Source organism: Natator depressus, chromosome 6, assembly GCF_965152275.1.
Source record: "Natator depressus isolate rNatDep1 chromosome 6, rNatDep2.hap1, whole genome shotgun sequence".
NCBI lineage: Eukaryota > Metazoa > Chordata > Testudines > Cheloniidae > Natator > Natator depressus.
In genome coordinates, this window is record NC_134239.1 from 20,174,243 (window position 1) to 20,199,509 (window position 25,267).

Consider the following 25,267-nt stretch of genomic DNA (forward strand, 5'->3'; position numbering starts at 1 on the left):
GTTCAGGTACTGCCCAGTGTAACTCTTATCCAGGCAATCTTCAATGCGCTGGTGCTGTTAATTAACAGAGAGAAGTGTATCCTCTCCCCAGTTCAGAGAATAGAGTTTATTGGGGCAGGCCTGGACTCTACTCAAGCCAGAGCTTTCCTTCCAAATCAAGATTTCAGACAAATCCAGTCCATCATTTTGGATTTCAAGGCTCATCCAGTCACAACAGCATGGAATTGTATGAGGCTTCTGGGGCATATGACCTCTTGTACATATGTAGTCCAGCATTCCAGATTATGCCTCAGGAAACTAAAAGGTTGGCTGGGCTCCATATTCTTACCAAACTGTCAGCCTCTGATTGGTGGTGTTGGAGCCCTTTGTGACAGGGTCAGGCCAGATGGCTATAGGAGAGTGATAGAAGGCAGATATATTAGCCCCAGGTTAAGTAGGTCCCATTTCCCTGGGTAAGGTAACAGGGAAGGTGACAGAACAATCAGGAACCTTCTGGAGACAATTAAGATTGACAAGCTGATTAGAACACCTGCAGCCAATCAAGAAGCTGCTAGAATCAATTAAGGCAGGCTAATCAGGGCACCTGGGTTTAAAAAGGAGCTCACTTCAGTTTGTGGTGTGTGTGTGAGGAGCTGGGAGCAAGAGGCACTAGGAGCTGAGAGTGAGAATGCATACTATTGGAGGACCGAGGAGTACAAGCATCACCAGACACCAGGAGGAAGGTCCTATGGTGAGGATAAAGAAGGTGTTGGGAGGAGGCCATGGGGAAGTAGCCCAGGGAGTTGTAGCTGTTGCACAGCTGTTCCAGGAGGCACTCTAAACAGCTGCATACCACAGGGCCCTGGGCTGGAACCCGGAGTGGAGGGCAGGCCTGGTTTCCCCCCAAACCTCCCAACTCCCGGTCAGACACAGGAGGAGTTGACCTGGACTGTGGGTTCATGAAAATGGCCAAACTGAGGGCTGCTGTGAAGCTCCAAGGAGAGCAAATCCGCCAATAAGTACAAGACCCACCAAGGTAGAGGAGGAACTTTGTCACACCTTTCATATTTTAGGCTCTCTAGATTGGTGAACAAACCCTGTCAACATATGCATAGGTATTCCCTTTGTCCATCCTCAGTCTTCACTGACATTAGTGATGGATGCATCTCCTCTGGGTTGGGTGGCTCATCTGCTTCTCTGCAGATGCAGGGTTTATGATCTACAATGGGTTTGATTCTACACATAAAAGTGAGAGAGTTTAGAGCTATCTGACTGGCATGTCAGGCTTTCCTCTCCCATTTCAAGGGGGAAAAACGCTGCTTGTTCTCACAGACAATACAGTGGCAATATTGTATCTCAGCATCAGGGAGGGACCCACTCTTCCCTGCACTGAGAAGAGGCAGTCCAACTCTTGGATTTTTGCATTGCCAATTTGATCAATTTCAAAGCCTCTTGTCTTCCAGGGAATGCAGAATGAGCTTGCAGATCATCTACACCAATCATCTGAGTCACCACAAGTGGTGTCTCCATCCAGGTATAGCCAGGTTTATTTTCCAACTGTGGGAGACTCCCCAGGTGAACCTGCTTGTAATGAGAACCAGCAGGAAGTACCAGCATTTTTGTTCCCTTCAGGGTCACAGTCCAAGTTCCCTCACAAACACTTGCTGTTGCCCTGGGTGGCAAGCTCCTGTACACTTTCCCAGTGATCACACTCCTTCACAGATTTTCTGCTGAAAATCAAACTACATCATACTGAAGTACTGCTTGTAGCCCCAACTTGGCCTCAACAGCACTGGTTATTCACTTTTCTGTCCCTTTCAATGTAAGCTCACTTCCATTGCATCCAGAACATAAGAATGGCCATACTGGGTCAGACCAATGGTTCATCTAGCCCAGTATCTTGTCTTCCGACAGTGGCCAGAGCCAGATGTTTCAGAGGAAATTAACATTGCAGGGCAATTATTGAGTGATCCGTCTCCTGTCGTCCATTCCCAGCTTCTGGCATTCAGAGGTTTAGGGACACCCAGAGTGTAGGGGTTTCATCCCTGACCATCTTGGCTAGTAGCCATTGATGGACCTTTCCTCCATTAATTTTCTTGGCCTAATTTCTCAAGACCGTTGCTGCCTACTCCACCCCATTTTTCAGACGTTCCATTTAAAAACATGGATGCTCCATTGCTAGACCCTTGAGAAGGGTCTTATTCAAAAGTGGTTCAGAATTTGCTGTTATATAGTAGGAGGCCATCGACTAACTACTTACCTGGCTGCGTGGAAGTGATTCTCTGTCTGGTCCCAAAAATCTGGAGTTTCGCCAATCCATTCTTTAATCTAGCATATCTAGGACTATCTGTTATACCCAAAACAACATGGGTTGATGGTTAGTTTTATCAACCTCCACCTAGCAGTTATCTCAGCTTTCCACCCTCAGGTTGATAATTGCTCTGTATTTTCTAAGAAGATGTCAATAAGATTTTTGAAAGTCCTGGAACAGTTGTATCCTCAGGTATGAGATTCATTTCCCCTGTGGAACTTGATCTTGGTATTGTCAAAGCTGATACGGTCTCCCTTTGAGCCTTTAGCTACCTGCTGCTTGTTACATCTTTCAGTGAAGGTAGCATGTTCAGTGGCCATTAGTTCTTCCAGGAGGATAGGTGAGCTACATGTACTTATGTCTGGCCCTCCTTATACAATTTTCTTTAAAGACAAGGTTTACCTGTGCCCTCATCCAAAGTTTGTTTTGAAAGTGGTGACTAACTTCCATATCAACTAGGCGATTTACTTACCTTCATTCTTTCTGAAACCTCACTCAAATAAAGATGAGTGGCTTCATACTCTGTATGTCAGAAGTGAGTTGGCATTCTACCTCAACAGGTCCAAGCAGTTCTGCTTGTCTTCATAGCTGTCACAGATAGGCTGAAGGGGATCCCAGTCACTTCTCAAAAGATTTTGCTATGGATAACCTCCTGTATTTGCTTGTGCTATGATATTGCAAATGTTACCTGCCAAGCAGAGTGACAACACATTTGACAAGATTGCAAGCATCCTCTGCAGCCTTTCTGGCTCAAATGCTTATCCTGGACATTTTTAGAAACTGTTCCTCTCTCTTAGGGCATTAAGTGACATTTCTGAACCTATGTTACTGGCACCCAGATGTGCCAGTCTTATACATACATTTCATAATTAGGGCTCTGTGTCTTACATGAGGCTATAGAATTTGCTGCACAATCCACCTTATACTACACCTTTCTAGTGGATTGTGTTCTAGAATATAGGTTTTCATACATTGTTTCATATATAAATATAAAAAGATTGTTTCAAGCTCTTAAGGGTGTGGAGGTAATCCTGAAAATATGTGCCATGTGTAACAAATATACTATTTTTTCCTGAACCTGCAGACATTCTGAAACAATAACTTTGAGAGGTGTAAACTGCCACATTCATACCAACTCTGAAACTAATGATTTCAGTGTTAATATTGTAAGCTATTTTTACAGTTATGTTGTCAACACCAATAAATCTGCGTCAGAAAATGTTTGTACTAGGGCTGTCAAGCGATTAAAAATATTAATCGCAATTAATCATGCAATTAAAAATATTAATTGCACTGTTAAACAATAATAGAATACCATTTATATAAATATTTTTGGATGTTTTCTACATTTTCAAATATATTAATTTCAATTACAACACCGAATACAAAGTGTACAGTGCTCATTTTATATTTATTTTTGATGACAAATATTTGCACTTTAAAAAACGAGAAATAATATTTTTCAGTTCACCTAATAAAAGTACTATAGTGCAATTTCTTTACCATGAAAGTTGAACTTACAAATATAGAATTATGTACAAAAAATAACTGCATTCAAAAATAAAACAATGGAAAACTTTAGAGCCTACAAGTCCAATCAGTCCTACTTCTTGTTCAGCCAATCGCTCAGACAAACAAGTTTGTTTATATTTACAGGAGGTAACGCTCCCCGCTTCTTATTTACAATGTCACCTGACAGTGAGAATAGGTCTTCGCATGGCACTGTTGTAGTCAGTGTCGCAAGATATTTGCATGCCAGATGCGCTAAAGATTCATATGTCCCTTCATGCTTCAACCACCATTCCAGGGGACATGCATCCATGCTTATGATGGGTTCTGCTCAGTAACGATTCAAAGCAGTGCATGTTCATTCTCATCATCTGAGTCATCCTCTGTAGCCACCAGCACAAGGCTGATTTGCTTTTTTGGTGGTTCAGGTTCTGTAGTTTCTGCATCTGAGTATTGTTATTTTAAGATTTCTGAAAGCATGCTCTATACGTCATCCCTCTCAAATTTTGGAAGGCACTTCACATTCTTAAACCTTGGGGTCGAGTGCTGTAGCTATCTTTAGAAATCTCACATTGGTACCTTCTTTGCATTTTGTCAAATCTGCAGTGAAAGTATTCTTAAAAAGAACAACATGTGCTGGGTCGTCACCGGAGACTGCTATAACATAAAATATATGGCAGAATGCAGGTAAAACAGAGCAGGAGACATACAATTCTCCTCCAAGGACTTGAGTCACGAATTTAGTTAACACATATTTTTAACGAGCGTCATCAGCATAGAAGCACGTCCTCTGGAATGGTGGCGAAAGCATGAAGGAGCTTATGAATGTTTAGCATATCTGGCACATAAATGCCTTGCAGTGCAGGCTACAAAAGTGCCATACAAATCATAGAACTGGAAGGGACCTCAAGAGGTCATCTAGTCCAGTCTTCTGCACTCATGGCAGGACTAAGTATTATCTAGATCATTCCTGACCGGTGTTTGTCTAACCTGATCTTAAAAATCTCCAATGATGGAGATTCCATAACCTCCCTAAACAGTTTATTCCAGTGCTTAACAATCCTGATAGTTAGGAATTTTTTCCTAATGTCCAACCTAAACCTCCATTGCTGCAATTTAAGACCATTGCTTCTTGTCCTATCCTCAGAGGTTAAGAAAAACAATTTCTCTTCCTCCTCCTTGTAACAACCTTTTACATACTTGAAAACTGTTATGTCCTGTCTCAGTCTTTTTTTTTCCAGACTAAACAAACCCAATTTTTTTCAGTCTTCCCTCATAGATCATGTTTTCTAGACCTTTAATCATTTTTGTCGCTCCTCTCTGGACTCTCTCCAATTTGTCCACATCCTTCCTATGGTGCCCGGAACTGGACACCATACTCCAGTTGAGGCCTAATCAGTGCGGAGTAGAGCGGAAGAATTACTTCTCTTGTCTTGCTTACAACACTCCTGATAATACATCCCAGAAGGATGTTCGGGCTTTTTTGCAACAGCTTTTTTGCAACTGTTGACTCATATTTAGCTTGTGGTCCACTATGTTGTGGAAAACGAGTCACACTATCTGTTTGGTTCAAACACTCTGAGGTCCTTTATTGAATACAAGCATGCAGGGAGAAGGAGACAGAGATGGTCACATGCAGGTGCCACCCTAATCTCTCTCTGCCCTGCCCCTATAATACCAAACTTATATAGGTCCAAATTCAAACCAAATTATACATTTCCTTACCACTCGAGCATTATTAATAAAGCCTTATAAAGAATTAATAGAAGGGCGTTTCATAATTAGCACAGTGCTCACGCACTGTGTTATTATCAAGATCTTATCAAGATCTGCAGTTTGCTGTGGCAGTGTTTTGACTAGGAACTTTTGCAGGGTGGAGGGTGCATATAATGGACAGCTAGGGACTTTTCCGGAGGCCCTTTGGTTCTTTTCTAGTTAGAGATTGACCTAGTCCATTATCTGGGTCAAGTGCCACAAGCTAGCATATGTAAATGCTTTAGCTTAAGCCAAGTCTTACAAGATACAGGCCTGTAGGCCTCTTGCATTACAGCTCTTACATATGTTGCATGTAGTGCATAGATTTTGCCGCAGAATGGGATGGGGTCAGTTTCAACAGCAAGGTTAACAGCAATTTCCCCCACAACTATGACCCCCAGATCCCTTTCCTCAGTACTCCTTCCTGGGCAGACATTTCCCATTTTGTATGTCTGCAACTGATTGTGCCTTCCTTAATGGAGTACTTTGTATTTGTCCTTATTGAATTTCATCCTATTTACTTCAGACCCTTTCTCCAGTTTGTCCAGATCATTTTGAATTATAATCCTATCCTCGAAATCACTTGCAACCCCTCCCAGCTTGGTATCATTTGCAAACCGTATAAGTGTGCTATCTATGCCATTATATAAATTATTGATGAAGGTATTGAACAGAACCAGACCCAGAACTGATCCCTGCGGGACTGCACCCATTATGCCCTTCCAGCATGACTGTGAACCACTGATAACTACTCTCTGGGAATGGTTTTCCAACCAGTTTTGCACCCACCTTATAGTAGCTCCATCTAGGTTGCATTTCCCTAGTTTGTTGAAAAGACAGGCATGTGAGACAGTATCAAAAGCTTTACTAAAGTCAAGATATGCCTGTTCTCACTTCCAGGCCACATTGTAAATAAGTGGGCAGTGTTATCTCCCGTTAATTTTAAAAAACTTATTTGTTCTTAGTGATTGGCCGAACAAGAAGTAGGACTGAGTGGAATTGTAGACTCTAGGGTAGGCTCCCTCACTTCAAACTTGTTTTAAGAGAGATTGTTTTATTGCATTTTGGGGACAGATCTTCTACTTTGTAATGGCCTGGCAAGCCATCTCCACTGAGAAGTGGGTATTCAAGATTGTGGAAAAGGGCAATGTCAGTCAGTTTATATCTATGCACCACCTTTAGTCTCTTTCCCCCATATTTTTTCAGATGCCTTTTTAACAACATATTTTAGAGGAAATTGTGATTTTAAATGAGTTTTGAAGGTAGGGCTTCCTCTCACAATATTTTCTCATCCTCAAACAGGAATGGGGCCTGTGGCATATCTGGGACCTCAAGAATTTAAAGCAAACACATGGAAAAAGAAAAGTTCTGTGTTGTGGCTTTAGCACACATTCCTTCCTTTACATCCCAGGAGAGGAATGGTGCTCTCAATCTAAAGGATGCTGATCTTTACATTTCAATAAAAGTCACAGATGCAGCCTTACTGGAATCTTAAGTACGTGCTTTTTCCACTTACAAGGTTCTACCCTTTGGGCTGCCAAAAATCCCAAGAATATTCACCACCTGTCTGGCTGAGGTGGCTGACTATGTTTATCTAGAGCAATGCTCTTCACTTCTTTTGAAGTGGGGACCACTTTGGCAAAAAACCTTCAATGTGAGAGCCACATCAACCCGACACAGATGCTTAAACGCATACCTGACACAGATGGTTGAACACTCCAAGTTCTTTGTTGGTTGACGTGGTAATATTACCGTTATTGGTAATATTGCTTGGGGTGCAGGAGAGGGTTAGGGGTGCAAGCTCTGGGAGGGAGTTTGGGTGCAGGAGGGGACTCTAGGCTGGGGCAGCGTGTTTGGGTGCAGGAAAGTGAGACACTAAAGAGATCAGGGCTATGGATGTACGAATGGAAAAGGATCAGAGAGAAAATGGGAAGATATAGTCTCAGTAAGACGGACCTCCAGGGTCACAGCACCACACAGGTTTTAGTCCAAGCCACACCTCCATCATGATGACGGGGGGCCACCTGGCCAACTTGAGTGAGTGGCACCATGATTCTGTGCATCAGGTTGCAATGCCACTCACACAAATTTGGACAAGCTGACACCCCTACCCCACCCCCGTTGGGGGTTGGGGCTAAACCAGAAAAGTGCTGCAGCTCTGGAGGTCACAAAGCCTGGAGTAGGGAGACAAGCCCAGGCAGCCCTGCAGAACCGGAGCCACATAAGCCATTGCAGTGGAGTCAGTGCAGGGTTGGCTCTGCAACATCCTCCACCAAGGGGAGCAGGACCCAACACCCCACCCCCAGCCTACTTACTGGGTCATGACAGGCCATCAACATTTACAAAAGGGTCCGGAGCCCAAAAAGGTCGAGAAAATTGCTGTGGAGGCACCTGGTAGTGCCTATCGCTACACTTTGCTGTTGGTGACAAAGAGACTGGGGTATGCCATAAAGCTTTGGCAGGATCCAGGAGGGTCTCACTGACGTAAGGTTGACCCTTCCTGAAGCCAGGGCCTGCAGTTTGTCCAGGAGTTTATGAGGGTTCTCTTGTACAACTTTGGACCGAATCCCCTATGTTTTAGCAATCCTTCTTATTAGTAGTCCTGGAATCTTAAAATCCTGGTGGAGGTGAGGATGCTTCAGGATTGATCACTTCATCAGGCAAAGATGATACATGAGAAGATTTTTCCATGGTATCCTTTTGTCTGTCATCTTAGTTGTGGCTTCCAAATGAGGCATTTGTGCTTGAGGTAGGTGAAATGGCTCTTTCCTAGGATGAACTGGAACCAGAGACAGACGTTTTGGTCTCAAAAGAGATGCTCAGGGTGAGCTAGTGCCCTGAGAGCCAGTTTATGAAGCCCACTATGGCCAGGGTGGATAATCATAATGTTGCACTGTCAAAGGCACTGGGCACCAGATAGGAATGTCTCTAGAGGAATAACAATCCAGTGTGAGTGAAGAATGACGTGCATAAGTGGTAGAGCAAGGATATTGAAAAGCTCTGGCTGTTGAAGCCTGCCTGCTGTAATCCAACTCTGAAGGGGATATATAATCTTCTGGAAATGGAGGAGCAGTCCCAGTTGGAGTCAAAAGTAGTCTCGGTACCAGGGACGTATGCCCCTGCTTCAGCACTTGTACTGATGTCAACTCAGAGTATGCTGCTAAAGTAGCTGATATTGATGACTGCTGCCTAGGATGAAAAGATCTGGGCAGTACCTAGGCATCATTACCAATATCTTGTTTGTAACAGGTACCATGTGATATAATGTATATGAATCCAGAACCAACAGACATAGTAAGTCTCTAGCCACCAAGAAAGTTTGCAGTGTTGAGGGCACTGAAACAGATGTAAACACACTAGTAGACAACAAGAGCGGTACAGACTCAATGGAACTAGTGTAGATATAGCCAACAGAGCTTGTTTGGATAAAGCTGCTGAAATCGGTACAGGTGCTGGTAGCATCTTGAAAGCTTAAAGAAGAAGTTACTTACCTTGTGCAGTAATAACAGTTCTTCGAGATGTGTGTCCCTGAAGGTGTTCCACTCTAGGTGTCGGTGAGTCCATGCGCTGGAGATCGGAGATTTTTCGCAGCAGTACTTGGTTAGGGGAAGAGTGCGCACAGGAGCTGTCTCGGTCAGCTGTTGGTGCCTCCTATTGCACATATACCCCTGACCGTCCCCTCCATTCCTTCTCTACTGCAGAGCTCGGCTGTGTGAACTCCGAAGTAGAGGGGAGGAGGGTGGGTAGTGGAGCACCCACAGGGGGACACGTCTCAAAGAACCATCGTTACTGCACACAGTGAGTCACTTCTTTTTCAAGTGGTGTCCCTATGGGTACTCCACTCTAGGTGCTTGTACAGCAGTGCCCCACCAGAGGTGGCAGGGGTTCAGAGTTATGTATAAGTGTGTGATGAGACCACTGTGAGGCCAACGATAGAATCTGAGATAAGGCCTTGCGTGATAGCATAATGCTTTGCGAAAGTGTGCTCTGAAGTCCAGGTTGCAGCTCTACAAATGTCTATTAAGGGGACATTGTTCTAGAATGCGATCGGTGTCACCATGACTCATGTTGAGTGGGATCTGATGCCTGCACGGGGTTCTTTGTTATGTAGGTGGTAGCTGTGACAGGTTGGATCACAGAAACCTCCTTGGGGCAGCCAACTGATGTGCCAAGACTACTTCTGCTCCTGCTTTCCCTGCCAGCTTGGGACTCCAGAACCCTGCCTGGATGTGCCAGACACGCTTGCCGGCCACAAACACAGACCCAGGTCCGAACCACGTCCCACAAACTGCAAGCTTAACTGAAAGCAGTTTAAGAAATGTTCCTGTCTTTAACACTCAGATGCCCAACTCCCAATGGGGTCCAAACCCCAAATAAATCAGTTTTATCCTGTATAAAGCTTATACAGGGTAAACTCATAAATTATTCACCCTCTATAACACTGATAGAGAGACACGCACAGCTGTTTCTCCCCCCCCCTCCAGTTATTAATACATACTCTGGGTTAAATAATAAGTAAGAAGTGATTTTATTAAATACAGAAAGTAGGATTTAAGTGGTTCCAAGTAGTAACAGACAGAACAAAGTGAATTACCAAGCGAAATAAAATAAAACAAGCAAGTCTATGCCTAATACAGTAAGAAAGTGATTACAGATGAAACCTAACCCTCAGAGATGTTCTAGTAAGCTTCGTTTACAGACTAGTCTCCTTCTAGTCTGGGTCCAGCAATCACTCACACCCCCTGTAGTTACTGTCCTTTGTCCCAGTTTCTTTCAGGTAACCTTTGGGGTGGAGAGGCTATCTCTTGAGCCAGCTGAAGACAAAATGGAGGGGTCTCCCTGGGGTTTAAATAGACTTTTTCTTGTGGGTTGACACCTCTCCCTCCCCCTGTGTAGAATGCTAGCTACAAGATGGAGTTTTGGAGACACATAGGCAAGTCACATGTCCAAGCATGACTCAGGTAGCAGCCATGGTTCACATGCTACCTTGAACATCCTCAAGTAGACTTCTTATGTGGATTGGAGCCTTCCAAGATCCATTGTTCATTACGTGTTTCTTGATTGGGCACTTAACTTGCACATTCCTTTCTCAAGAAGCTGATCAAATGCTTTTCTAAGGCTACAGCTGATATTCGTAACTTCGAACACAGAAATGATACATACATACAAATAGGAGGAATAGATTCAGTAGATCATAACCTTTACAGAGATATGTTACATGGTGTACGTAGTATAAAACATATTCCAGTTATGTCATATATACATTCATAAGCATATTTCCATAAAACCTTATGGGGTGCACTGTCACAGTAGCAAGTTTGAATACAGGAAGAGACCCATTTGGAGAGTCTCTGGGTCGATATTGTAGAGCCTTTGGCTCACTCTGTTGTAGAGACTAATAGTTTTGGTGACTCGCAAAATGGTTTAGTTCTGTCCAAGTAAACGGGTGCAGCCCATCTGACATCTAGCATGTGTAACATTGCTTTTTGAGAATCCTTATGTGGCTTGGGATAGAAGGCATGTAAGTGTATGGTTTGGTTAATATAAAAATGTGTAGCCACTTTGTGCAAGAATTTTGGGTGAGGACGTAACATGATTTTGTCTTTGGTAAATACCATGTATGGTGGTTCGGCCATTAACGCCCCTATTTCGCTGACACGTCTTGCGGATGTGATTGCCACCAGGAATGCGACCTCCATTGACATATGTAAGAGAGAGCAGGTTGCTAGAGGTTCAAAGGGTGGTCTTGTGAGACATTTGAGCACATGATTGAGATCCCATGGTGGCGTAGGTTGGCATACTTCTGGGAACATGTTCTGTATACCTGTTAGTAAATGCCATGTAATCGAGTGAACGAATATTGAAGCCCCTTCTATCTGCTCGTGGGGGGCTGTGATGGCAGCCAGGTGTACTTTAATAGAACTTATGGCTAACCCCGTTTCCTTCAGTTCTAGTAGGTAGTTTAGGATCACAGATAGAGGTGCCTTGGTCGCGTCCAGCTGTTTTTGCTGGCACCAAAGGGAGAATCTTCTTCACCTGTGGTGGTAAGTATTCCTAGTGGTGAGGCAATGGCTACTTAGTAATACCTGTTTCACTTTCTCCGAGCAGTTCAATTCCCCATGTTGGAACCACATAGGAGCCATGCTTTGAGTTGGAGCTTCGCTGGGTCTGGATGGAGTGTCAGGCCCTTGTTCTGGGACAGGAGGTCTGTCCGTAAGAGCAGCCGTTGTGGGGCACAGACTGCTAGGCATGACCGGTACGGAAACCAAGTCTGTCTGGGCCATGTGGGGACAATGAGAATGATGTATGCTCTGTCAAGTCATACCTTGCGGATAACCCGTGGGATCAGTGGTATTGACGGGAAGGCGTACATGAGCAACGCATTCCACTGGGTGAGGAGGGCATTCCCTAACCATCCCGGCGCCAGGCCTGCCCTGGAGCAAAAGACTGGACATGTGTGATTTGTCGCTGAGATGAACAGGTTGATTACTGAGTGACTCCATTTTCGGAATATCATGCTGAGAACACTGTCATGGATTTCACACTCGTGTTCCTGTGAGAAGTGCCTGCTGAGATTGTCAGCTGTAGTGTTTTGGCATCCCAGTAGGTATGACGCTGTGATGTTTATATTGTTGCGGATGCACAAGTTCCATAAGTTCATGGCTTCTACACATAGCGAGTGAGACCTGGCTCCCCCTTGGTGATTGATGTAAAACATGCATGCCACATTGTCGGTAAAAATAGAGATGGAGGTCTGCCGTATGAGTGGGAGGAAGTGGCGGCATACATTGTGTACTGCGCGGAGTTCCAGGAGATTGATTTGTAGTCGGGTTTCCATCACGGACCACTTGCCTTGTATATTGTGGTGACCCAAGTGGGCGCCCGAGCCTATCAGGGAAGTGTCTGTTGTGATAGTCACTGATGGGGGGGTCTTGCTGAAAGGGAATCCCTGAGCATACATTCCCTGGTTGTGTCCACCATTTTAGGGAGAGGATGACCCTTGGTCGTAGTGTTACTCATCTGTTGAGAAAGTGTTTGCTGGGTGCATAGACCGTGCTCAACCAGTGCTGCAGACAGCGCATATGGAGTCTGGCGTACTTTACTACAAAAGTTGTAGCTGCCATATGTCCCAGAATCTGAAGTCATGTCCTCACTGAAGTTTGTGGCTGACAGTCACTGTGGAAATGAGATTGCAGTTTGGTAATATTGCCTTGGCTTGTATGGAGTTGAGGTTGGCTCTGATAAACTCCAAGCGCTGAGTTTGTTCTAGGATGGATTTCTTTCTGTTTATCTGTAGACCTAGCTGGTAAAACAGGTCTATTGTGGTCTTCACCATGTATGCCATTTCTTGTCGATTGGCACCCTTGAGTAGGCAATCATCGAAATAGGGGAAGATTATGACTCCTTTGAGTCATAAATCTGCTGCTGCTCCTACTGCGAGTGTTCTTGAGAATACTTGGGGAGCAGCAGATAGGCCGAAAGAAAGAACGCTGTATTGGTAATAGTTGGGTCCTACTGTGAACCGCAGGAACCGTCTGTGGGCAGGATATATTGTAATATGGAAGTGTGCATCTTGGAGGTCGAGGGCCGCAAACCAGTCCCCCCGTCTAGCGCTAGGATTATTATGGCCAGAGTGACCATTTTGAACCTGTGGTTGCGTACGAACTTGTTGAGTTTTTGGAGATCTCAGATTGGTCTCCATCCCACTCCTTTCTTCTCTGTCAGGATATATTTGGAGTAAAAACCCTTCCCTTGGTATTGGTGTGGTACTGGTTCTACAGCATCCAGCAGTAGGAGGTGGTCTACTTCCTGTTGCAGAAGGTGTTTGTGAGAGTGGTCCCTGAGGAGGGACGGGGAAAGGTGGGGGGGGATGGTTATGAAAAGGAATGGTGTAGCCAGATGGTATGATCTCCAATACCCATTGGTCTGTAGTTATCGCAGCACAGGCATGGTAAAATGGGCGTAGGTGGTGACCAAAAGTGTGGGATGGGGTATGCATTGGTGCTATAGGTGTGGGGAGGTCATGCATACCCTCGACCAATACTTCAAAATTGTGGCTTAGATGTAGATGGGCGGTTGGACGAGGCCTGGATCTGCGGAGCACGTCGTCTCTGAGTCAGTTGTTTGGTTCTGTTCTGAACGAAGTATCATTGGAAATTACCAAAATTTGTTCAAAAAACGTAGAACTCCATTGTAAAATGTTAATGTTATAGCAGTTAAAATCTACAAAACATGAACATGATGATAGGGCCTTGAAGATCTTCTCACTCATTGAATGCAAGACTATGGGAGCACTACAGGTTAAAGGTGGGAAGATACCAAAGGTCTTTACGCTCTCCCTGAGTTAATCAAAGCACCAAATCCTGTAAAACAAGGCTACAATGAGGGACTGGTGGAAAGTTTTGAAAATCCTTGACTTCCCCTACCTTATATTACAGCAGAAGACTTGCTTAGGGGAAGGAAGAAGAGCTAGGGAAGGAGAAAGGCAATAGTCGGCAAGAAGATGGGAGGAAAAAAGGTGACCCTGGAAAGGGAGGAGGAAAAGAGGAAGAGGTATTTGAAAAGAACTATGAAAAAGTGAGGGAAAGTGAGACACTAAAGAGACCAGGGCTATGGATGTACGAATGGAAAAGGATCAGAGAGAAAATGGGAAGATATAGTCTCTGTAAGACAGAAAATAAAAGGGGTTAAGAAAACTATAGAAAGGAAAATGAATTTGAGAAAAGAGTATTATAGGGGTCAACAGAATAAGACAAAGAAATAATAAATGGGAAATAAAATGTAAGAAATATCTATATTAAGGTTTATACATTTTACTTTTATCATATTCATAATGTGGTGTGATTTTTTAAAAAAGCCTAAATTTTAGGTGTCTGAATGACTCAGTGAGGGAGAGTAACTCTTTTATCATCTGGCTCTTTGTTGGCCCTTCCTGTCTTCTTCCTTGCACATGCTTCCTCACTGCCTCATCTTCCTTTCCTTTCCTTTCTTTTCCTTTCCTTTCCTTTCCCCTACACTCTTGGGCTACAAGTCTGATTCCCTTCTGTACTAGATATACTATCCAGCTGCCTGGTCCACCTTTTACTCTGTCCTGTTCCTGGGTAATTTCTCCCTTAGCTATACCTTTTCCTGAGTATATGCACCATTTTTGCATCACTGTAATTTACTTGGTTAGAGTTAGAACCTAAAGCCTTTGTTAGTAGACAAGTTGCTTTCAAGACTTCTAAACTTTCTCTTAAGGCTGTGACCTTATTTACCATGGTTGTATGCAGTGTTGTTGTAGCCATGTCAGTCCCAGAATATTAGAGAGAAAAGGCGGGTGAGATAATATCTTTTATTGAACCAATTTGTCGTTCTCACCAACAGAAGTTGGTCCAATAAAAGACCCTCTCACACACATTGTCTCCCTTATTCACCAGTCAGACAATTAAGGGTATAAATGTAAACCAGTGTTCTTCACTGCCAGGCCTGCAAGCCAGTGGTGGCTCCCATAGACCCTAAGTGAGGTTCCCTGTCAATCATTCTCTCCAGCGGCGCAGTGGGGCTGTGGCAAAGGCAGGCTCCCTGCCCTGGCTCCACACCCCTCCTGGAAGCAGCCAGCATGCCCCTGTGGCCCTGGTGGGCAAGGGGGAGAACAGAGGTCTCAGCTTGCTGCTTCTGCCTTCAAGCACCACCTCCGCAGCTCCCATTGGCTGGGAATGGGGAACTGTGGCCAATGGGAGTTGAGGGGGCGGTGTCTGCCGAGAGAGGCAGCATGCAGAGCCACATTCCTCCCCCCCCAGGGGCGCATTGGCCGCTTCCAGGAGCATCACAACACTTGGAATGGGGAGCTAAGCCCAGCCTACCCTGTGGGACCAGAGCAGCATGAGCCACCATGAGACCCTCTGAAACATTCTGGTGATTCAGTTTTGAGAAACCCTGCTCCACAAGACTTTGACTACTTTTTTACACACCTTACACAAGACTCATTCATAGTGACAGCTGCAAATGCACGCACAGAGCAGCCTCAGACAAAATCAACTCCAAAAGATAGAGAGCTGAAGAGACTTGACCTTTACAGCAGAGTGACATATATCATGGCTAGACTACAAATGAGGATTGGAAATTATCAGGCTTTATGAGCAAAATTATGTGTTTAATAATTGGACCTCCATCTCCAAATTTTCTAACAAACTGCCTGAGGAATATAAAGAACATCTTATCTCCATAGTAGCTGAAAGTCATCTAATGATGAGAACTTTTCTCCAGGCAGCCAGTAATTTCTCAGACACAGTGAACTCCCTGAGGCATTCCTCCTGATTTCAGGCCTTGGGGATCCCTAATGAGTTGCAAAATACTATTGAGGATCTCCACTTTCAGGGTTCAAACTTATTTTCTGAAAAGTCTAACAATGCTATACATACCCCCAAAAGATACTAGGGCTATGTTGCACTCTTTGGAGGTTTACCCACCTGCCCCAAAGAGAAAACAGTTAAAACATCATGTTCAATATAGATTATCTTTCTTCCAGCCTAGACATCAGGATGCTGCTAAGAGGCAAACAAAACCTCCAAATGCCTTTGAAATCTTCGGCCACGGGATACTCTCACTAGATGTCATCAGCTAAACAATTGTTTTGATGGTGACTTTGAGTACGAGCACGTCAGTTTCTCCAAGCCCAATACTTCCCTTTGGAAATTGTCCCTCTTTCGCAGTACTTGGGCCGCCATAACATCTGACAAATGGGTCCTCAGCACTTTGGAAGAGGGATACATCATGCAATTCTGATCCCTTCCTTACCCACTGTCAAGGTTCCTTCCCCACTCTGAACTCTAGGATACAGATGTGGGGACCTGCATGAAAGAACCCCTAAACTTATTTTTACCAGCTTAGGTTAAAACTTCCCCAAGGTACAAACTATTTTACCTTTTGTCCCTGGACTTTTTTGCTGCCACCACCAAGCGTCTAACAAATATAACAGGGAAAGAGCCCACTTGGAAATGTCTTTCCCCCCAAAATCCCCCCAAGCCCTACACCCCCTTTCCTGGGGAAGGCTTGATAAAAATCCTCACCAATTTGCACAGGTGAACACAGACCCAAACCCTTGGATCTTAAGAACAATGAAAAAGCAATCAGGTTCTTAAACGAAGAATTTTAATTAAAGAAAAAGTAAAAGAATCACCTCTATAAAATCAGGATGGTAAATACCTTACAGGGTAATCAGATTCAAAACATAGAGACTCCCTCTAGGCCAAACCTTAAGTTACAAAAAGACACCAAAACAGGAATATACATTCCATTCAGCACAACTTATTTTATCAGCCATTTAAACAAAGCAGAATCTAACGCATATCTAACTAGATTGCTTACTGACTTTTTACAGGAGTTCTGACCTGCATTCCTGCTCTGCTCCCAGCAAAACAACACACAGACAGAGAGAACCCTTTGTTTCCCGCCCTCCAGCTTTGAAAGTATCTTGTCTCCTCATTGGTCATTTTGGTCAGGTGCCAGCGAGGTTGTCTTAGCTTCTTAACCCTTTACAGGTGAAAGGGTTTTTCCTCTGGCCAGGAGGGATTTAAAGGTGTTTACCCTTCCCTTTATATTTGTGACACCCACCCACCTTCTCTGTCTCCATTCAGGAACCCATCTCTTAAGGCTGCACTACTTCAGGAAGTGCAATCTCTTTAGGATATGGGACCTATAGAGGAAATACCCATACAACAGAGAGGGAAATGATTTTATACCTGCTAATTCCTGATTTTGAATTCTGGACATGATGAAATTAAACAAGTTCATCAAGAAATTGAAGTTCAGGATGATTTTTCTTTCTTCCATTATTGCTTCCCTGGATCGAAAAGACTGATATGCTTCCCTTGTCTACAAAACACTTATTTTTATGTGGTGATACATCCAGGCCACAAGAAATATTTGAGATCCATGGTCAGAGGCTCTCACTACCAATACAAAGTAGTACCCTTTGGCCTATCATCAGCCCTAAGGAGTTTTACCAGATGTATGGCAATAGTGACTGCCTATCTCCTCCTTTCTTGTATACAGATTTTCCCTTTTCTGGGATTTATTCGTCTGATGCCAGTCAAAAGAGACAAGAAAAGAACAGTATCAGGCAAATCCAACTGTTCGTTCATCACAGGCTGAGAATAAACACAAAGAAGCCAACTTTGCTTCTACTCCAGAAGACAGACTTTATAGTCACCATTCTCAACACATCTACAGCAACAGCCTACCTACCTTGAGACAGGCTCTAGATCAGTGGCTCTCAACCTGTTTACCATTGTGGGCTACATATGCAGCTCTCTGTGTTATGTGGGCCTTATCCATACACTGTATATACTTCCTGTATGGCCCTGAGGTTGTCATGTGGGCCACAGCTGTGTGCTGATTGGGCCACAAGCAGGCTGTGAGTTGAGAACCACTGCTCTAGAGACCATTGTCACCTTGTGCAGGAACCTCAAGGCTGAGCACAGGACAATGGCTCTGTCCTGCCTTCAACTTCTTGGGCACATGGCATTGTGCACACACAGCTCAGCGTGCCAGACCACATCAGCTGTATGCAAACTAGACTCCACTCTGTTTATCAGCTAATCAGGCACTCACTGGGCATGATTTGCATATTTGCACAAGCGCTTTCCTCTCTGGGTTGGTGGATTGATCCTCACAGTGTCTCCAGAGGAGCTCCTTTCTCTCCTCCCGAACCAGCAGTGACTCTACTCAGATTCCTTCACCAAGTACTAGGGCCATCTGAGAGCACTTCAGACTGTCTGGATGAATCAAGAGGTGTCACTCCATCTCAACCTTTCGGAGCTGCATGCTGTCCCTGGTGCCTGCAAAGCATTCCCGGCCAGTCAACGATCATGCTATCAGATACTCATGGATAATACCGCTGCCATGTTTTACTTGAACAGGCAAGGTGGAGCCAGGTCGATTTGATTGTTCCAGGAAGCAATTAATCTAGAGAATTTTTCCATACAAAACAACATTTTGCTGAAGGCCTTTTATCTGCCTGGGATCAGAAACACCATAGTAGATTCTTTCAGTAGGAACTTTGTTTATCATCACAAGTTGTACTTAAAGACAGAGATACAACAATTCATATTTATCAAGTGGGGTACATCTTTGCAACAAACCTCAAGAAGAACTGGAGATTCTGCTCCAGAGCAGGTCACAGTCCAGATTCCATAACTAATGCGTATCTCATCTCCTGGCTGAAACAGCTTCTTTATGCCTTCACTCCAGTTCCCTTGAGGAAAAAGAAGCAAAATCACACAATGTTACTTCTGATAGCACCAGCTTGGCCAAGGCAGTACTGGTACATCAATCTGTATTGTCCAAATACCAATCACTCTGCATCTGGTTGAAGGTCCACTGTCTCAAGATCAAGGCTGAGCTTTGCATCCAGACATACAAAGCTTGCATCTTACAGCCTGGCTGGTGAATTGTTAAAATCTACAGAGAGACTTTTCATAGGAGGTCCAAGCCTTCCTGATTAGCGGTAGAAAAGATTCCACAAAAGATGCATATTTAGCAAAGAGGAAGAGGTTTTCGGCTCTGTCTCATCATCTCTCTGCTGCTTACACCAAAATTTGGCGCATTTAGCAATAGTCGCTAGAACTGAAATCTACAGGACTCTCCATTAGCTTGATCATAGTTAATTTGGCTCTGTTTCAGCCTTTCACATCACCACAGCCTACTGAAGGTTCCTCAGTTTTCTCGCATCTGGTGATGGTGGTAATCCTTAAAGTTCTCATTTGGGTGTATCCCCCCCCATCAGTGATCCGGTTTGCCCTTGGGAGCTGAACCTGATACTATCAGGGGCAGTGGGGCCTCCTTTTGAGCAAATGGCAACTTTCTTTTTATTGCCTTTCTATGAAAATGGCATTTGTAGTAGCAACTACATTGGCTAAGAGGGTGTCTGAGTTACAAGCACTCTTAGCTGACTTCCATTCACCATTTTCACAAGGACAGAGTCTTGTTGAGACCCTGTCCAAAAGTGAGTCAGCCTTTCATTTAAACCTAACCATTCAGTTGCCTGCATTTTTCCCTAAGCCACACACTAACAAGGGTGAAGAAAAACCGCATATCTTTGATGTACATAGGACCTCATAATTTTATATCCTCAAACTAAACTTTTCAGAGTGTCTGCAAGGTTCTTTGTAGCATATATTGAAAGGGTAAAGGACAATCAATCTCAGCTCAGAGTTTGTCCCACAGAATATTTTCATGCATAGAATGCTGTTATGATCTTACATAACTGCTCATTGAACAAGAGCTTAATCTATTTCATCAGCCATTTAAGGAACATACCCATTATAGACATCTGCACGTCTGTGATGTGGTCATCCATACACACTTTCTCTAAGCATTATGTCATCACTCAGGCTTCCTGTGCTGATGCAAACTTTGGCAAGTTGGTACTTTGTTGTTCAATTCAGAAGTCCCACCACTTACAAGAGAACTGCTGGTGAGTCACCTGGAGTAGAATGTATGTATGCATAATCTCTTGAAGGAGGAAAAAAACATTACTCATCTGTACAGTAACTGTTGTTCCTCAAGATGTATTGTGCACATATGCATTTCATGACTCTCTCTACTTCCCCCCTACTTCAGAAGTATGGTCATCTTGCAATGTGAAGGAACTGTGGAGTCGGGGCAGCTCAGCCCTTTATGCCCTTTGCTCTTTGCACAAGGACATGCACAGTCCAAACGGTTCTGCTGGCAAAAGTTTCTGACTCGAGTGCTTTGGAGGCACATACATCTGAAGTGGAATGTACATGTGCACAACGCATCTTAAAAAACATTACTGCAATTGTAAATAACCATTTTTTGGATGAACAGTGCCTGAATGCATCCGATGAAGTGAGCTGTAGCTCACGAAAGCTTATGCTCAAATAAATTTGTTAGTCTCTAAGGTGCCACAAGTACTCCTTTTTGCGAATACAGACTAACACGGCTGCTACTCTGAAAACAATGCCTTATATATTTTATTACTATATAATAGCTTAATTTACATAAATTGTTACTTAGAAAATTTGTAATTATTAGTTACAATTAACTATTAATAGTTATTGTTAAATTACATACTTATTACTAGAATATCAACTAATTGGTGTACTATTGTTTCAATCAGTTTCTTGCTGAAATGTATAGAAAATTCATATTCACTTGTTTTTAGACCAAACAAAAGTAAAGTCATAATAAAAAATTCCTGAAATTATTTTCTTAACCTTTTTTTTCCAGGAACAAGATTCTGAAGCTGTGTCACCATATAGTATTTATGGATGAATTTGAGTACACAAGTTACATTATAACATTATTGAATTTCATTCCCATTGTAATGGATTTTATGACATATCTAGATGAAACATATCTTAGAGAACTAAAAATCTGTAACTACTATTTCATCGGTTTGTATATACTGGAGGCATCATTAAAGGTACTTATGAATTATATTTTTTCCCATGAATGGTAATGCTTCTTGCTGTTTTTTCATAGAAATGCAAAATTCTATTTAATTATAGATGCTTACACATATTTTACAAAAGGGATTCTCTCTGTTATAAAAGTCAATGGCTTCTTTGCCCTTGCAGATTGTCCCATATGCTAAATGTTCTTCTATTATATTAATGAAGTTTTCTGTAGATTAATTTGAATTTTTGCACACCACAGCATAAAATTATTAACTTTTTTCTGAGATCGTCAATGGATGATTCTTGCTTTTTGCATAGAGCTGTACTATTATGTCTTGTACTTTGTGTATGACGGTTTAGATATGCTGTATCTCTTAGTAGTGAAAGTATTGAGTTGCTTCCTATGAGGCAACAGTCACATGTTTGTAAGAGACATAATGATAAAGAAAGGGGGGGGTAATTTTTATCCCAATTTATATATGCTAGTATCCGAACGTTGAGCTTCAGTATCAGCCGAATCTTCCGAATCTTCAAGTGGCCTCTGCAAATTCTCACTTTTGGGATGAGCTGGTGATGCAGTTCTGATAACAGAATGTTTCATATCAGTGCCCCTAGCTATGTTCTTCTTCGAGTGCTTGCTCAAGTCGATTCCATTTTAGGTGTGCATGTGCCCACGTGCGTGGCCGTCGGAGATTTTTGCCTTAGCGGTACCCATAGGGCCACCTGTGACACCCTCTGGAGTTCCGCACTCATGCTATGGTATATCAGGCACTGCCAGCCTTACATCCTCTCAGTTCCTTCTTACTGCCTACGGTGGTCAGTCGGAGCACCTTTCTTGTTTAGCAAGAGCTAGGAGTTTCTCCTTTTTGAATTTCATGCCTTAGCGTCTTTGTACATAATTTGCATTTGGTAGTGTTAAGTAGTTAAGTGTCAGGGCTTGTCTACACTGGTAAGTTTCTGCACAGTAAAGCAGCTTTTTGCACTCAAACTGCAGTTGTGTACACACTGCCAAGCCACTTTGTGCGCAGAAACTCCTCAGTTGCAGCGCTGCAAAAAAACCACCTCAACGCGAGTTGTAAGGCTATTTCCTCAGAGGCTCCAGCACTCTATTGCCAGTGTAGACACTTGATTGCTTTCTGCGCTGTAATTGGCCTCTGGAGCTGTCCCATAATGTCCCAAGTGACCGCTCTGCTCATTGTTTTGAACTCGGCTGCCCTGGAGACATATACCCCTCCCCTTTCAAAGCACTCTTTCTGACAGCTATTGCATGCTGTGTTGATCTGCTCTGGGACACAAAGCAAACCATTAATGTGGAATGCTTGTGCTGTTGAACACAGAGGCAGGTGTGTGTGTGTGTGTGTGAGAGAGAGAGAGAGAGCGAGCCCAGGAAGGGAGGTGGGGACTGATGTCGGGGTTTCCCCTTCCCCCTGCCTCAGGACTGGTTGCTTCCTGCCACTGTCTGAACTTACAAGACAGCATGCTGACACACTCTGTCCCCCAAAACACAATGTCTCTCTCTCCCCGCCCCATACACACACACACACACACGCCCTAACACACACGCCACCCTCACCTCCCACTTCAGTTGAAAAGCAGCCGGCAATATACTAGGATGCCCATGGAAAAATGGGATTAGGAAACCTGCATCATGTGATGCTGTGCCTGCCCCAGGAAGCATTGCAAACCCTTCCCAAAGCACCCTGCGGCCAGTTGCACAGTGGGATAGCTACCACAATGCACTGCTGTCTTTGCCAATGCAAGAGCTGCTAATGTGGATGTGCTCCTTGGGACACTAGAGCACAGTGTGGACACACAACAGCGGTTTAATTCCAGTGTTTTAATAAAAGTGGTATAACTTGTTGCACAGAAACTTGCCAGTGTAGACATACCCTTAGTTAGTTAGTAGTTAGGGTCCCAACAGGGACTTGCCCCAAGCAGGGCATGATCTGGTCTCCTGGGTATAAGCCCTGCTCGGACTGCAAGAGGCCTGTGCCTGTGAGTGACCACCATAGCAGCTGTCTTAAGTGCTTGGGGAAATCACATGTTAAGGAGTAGAGCCAGATCTACAAAAACTTTCAGCCCTGCACCCAAAAAGAGCAGGATATCCACTTCAGGGCTCTCCTCATGGAGTCCGAACTCCACCCGGCTTCCGAGCTGTCCAGGGTGGTTGCACCCAGTGCCTCGGCTTCCCTGTGCAGTGCACCGCCAGCACCTGGCTCCTCCCAGCACCATTCGCCATTGCCAGTGCTGAAGAAGAAGGCTAAGAAGAGCTCTCTGGAGCCACGCAATTATGCCTCTGCGGTTGGGGCTCCCAGCCACCTTAAAGGTCTGGCACTGACTCCTGGGAACAGTATGGGACCAACAGCCCTGCCTGCACCATCCATCATCATCCCAGGCTTCCCAGGCACAGAGAGAGCTCAGGTCTCCACCTGCTCCAATGATGACCTCGGTGCTGCAGGACCTGGCTAAGGCTCCCCAAGAGGGCAAACCTGCTGTTAAGACCCCTCATGGGACAGGGGAACACTGCTGGTTGCAGAACAGAAGACGTCACTCTTCTTCGCCACGTCGGAAATCCCAGGGCAGGTCTCAGTCACATCGTCATTCGCCCAGGCTGACATCCATATCTCCTCGGCACTACTCACTGGCGCGGGGTCAACACTCCCACTACTGTTCCCAGCACCGATCACTCTCTTGCCAGTCGTCCTCTAGGAGTCGGTCCCAATTGCCGGTGCAGTTGGAAAGTTACCCAGCTCCGATCCCCCTCATGCCACTCTTCCTGGTACAGTCACTGGTCAATTACTCCTGGTCAATGGTCACCGGTAGCCACGACCAGTAAGCAAACGAAGGCATCGACAGCTCCTCCCTGGTCGCTAGAACGTGGTTCCTCCTGTACGGAGGGCCAGTTCATCCCATCACCCAGGTCCCATCGGCCTGCTCCCTCATCTTTGGCACCGCAGTGGCAGCACGGCCAGTGGCCAACATAGTGGCCATATTGGAGCGCATAGGGCGTTCCAGTGGTGATGATGCCCCCTTCGCAGCACTCCTCTGTGGCCGCAGTGAAGCATCGATAGGTGGCCCCACTGGTGCCAGGCCCAGTACTGGAAGCCTATTCTGAGGTCGGCATGGAGGAACCTGTGCCCACCCCTAAGCCTCCTTCTCCACCAGTGGTCGAGACTCCAATACCTCCACCAGCGGTCCAGTCTTCCTCGTCATCCCTGGATGAGGCAGTTGCGGGATCTTCCAGAGCTAGCTTGATAGATGACTTTAGGGAGCATCAAGCCCTTTTCCAGCGTGTGGCTGACAACTTGGGGCTCGAGGTGCAGGAGATGGCAGAGCAGGGAGGGCACCCTCTTCAACATCCTCTTGGCCTCTACACCCACCTGAGTCGCCCTGCCATACATGACAGGGTCCTCAAGATAGCCAAGACCCTGTGGCAGACCCCTCTCTCCATCCCTCTCTCCCACCTCAAAATGGGCTGAGAAAAGGTACTTTGTGACAGCCGAAGGTTTCAAATACCTTTATACCCATCCACCCCCGGGCTTGCTGGTTGTGTCTGCTGCCAACGAGAAGGACAAGCAGGTTCCCACCTCCTCAACTCCTAAAAACAAAGAGGCCGAAAAACTCAATTTATTTGGGAGAAAAATTTATTCAACCACCAAACTGCAATTCCAGGTGGCGAACCATCAGGCCCTGCTGGGCCGGTACAATTTTAATCTCTGGGACAGTCTTAAGAACTTCCAGGAATCCCTCCCTCAGGGTCTGGCCCAAGAGTTTGGCACCCTAGTGGAGGAGGATACTTCAGCAGCCAGATGTTCCCTGCAGATGGCATGGGACACGGCAGACTCGGTGGCAAGGGTGTCACATTGGTCATGTGACGCAGCTCCTGGCTCCAAACGACAGACCTCTCCCAAGAGATGCAGGCCCTGATCCAGGACTTCCCTTTTGACAGAGCTGGTCTGTTCTCCAATCAGACAGACACCAGACTCCATGAGTTGAAGGACACTGGGACTACCCTTCACTCGTTGGGCATGCACATGCCACAATCAGCCAGGAAGCCCTTCCAGCCACTACAGTCACCAAGACCCTGGCAACCCCATCAGTGATCTACAAGGAGAAGGTACACTGGTTTTAGTCATCTTTGCCCTTCTTTCTCCCACTCACCAGCCTAGTCTGGGCCTGCCAAACATCCAGGGGGTGATCATTTTGAGGGTGCGCCCGAGAGCGATCAACTGGATCCTACCTGCCTTTTCCTCAACCACCTCTCTCTCTACCGCTCAGCCTGGTCACAGTACCAGTATGGGTACTGGAC

The 25,267-nt window shown here is 44.9% G+C and overlaps 1 protein-coding gene across 1 annotated transcript in view; it reads left to right on the forward strand.

Moving 5' to 3' along the window:
* LOC141989734 (solute carrier family 9 member C1-like) overlaps positions 1-25,267 on the forward strand; it is a 293,130-nt gene that overhangs the window by 144,408 nt on the left and 123,455 nt on the right. Inside the window, exon 15 of the mRNA XM_074956659.1 lies at positions 20,789-20,984. Coding sequence (XP_074812760.1) covers positions 20,789-20,984 — 196 coding nt within the window. The remainder of the gene's footprint in view (positions 1-20,788; positions 20,985-25,267) is intronic.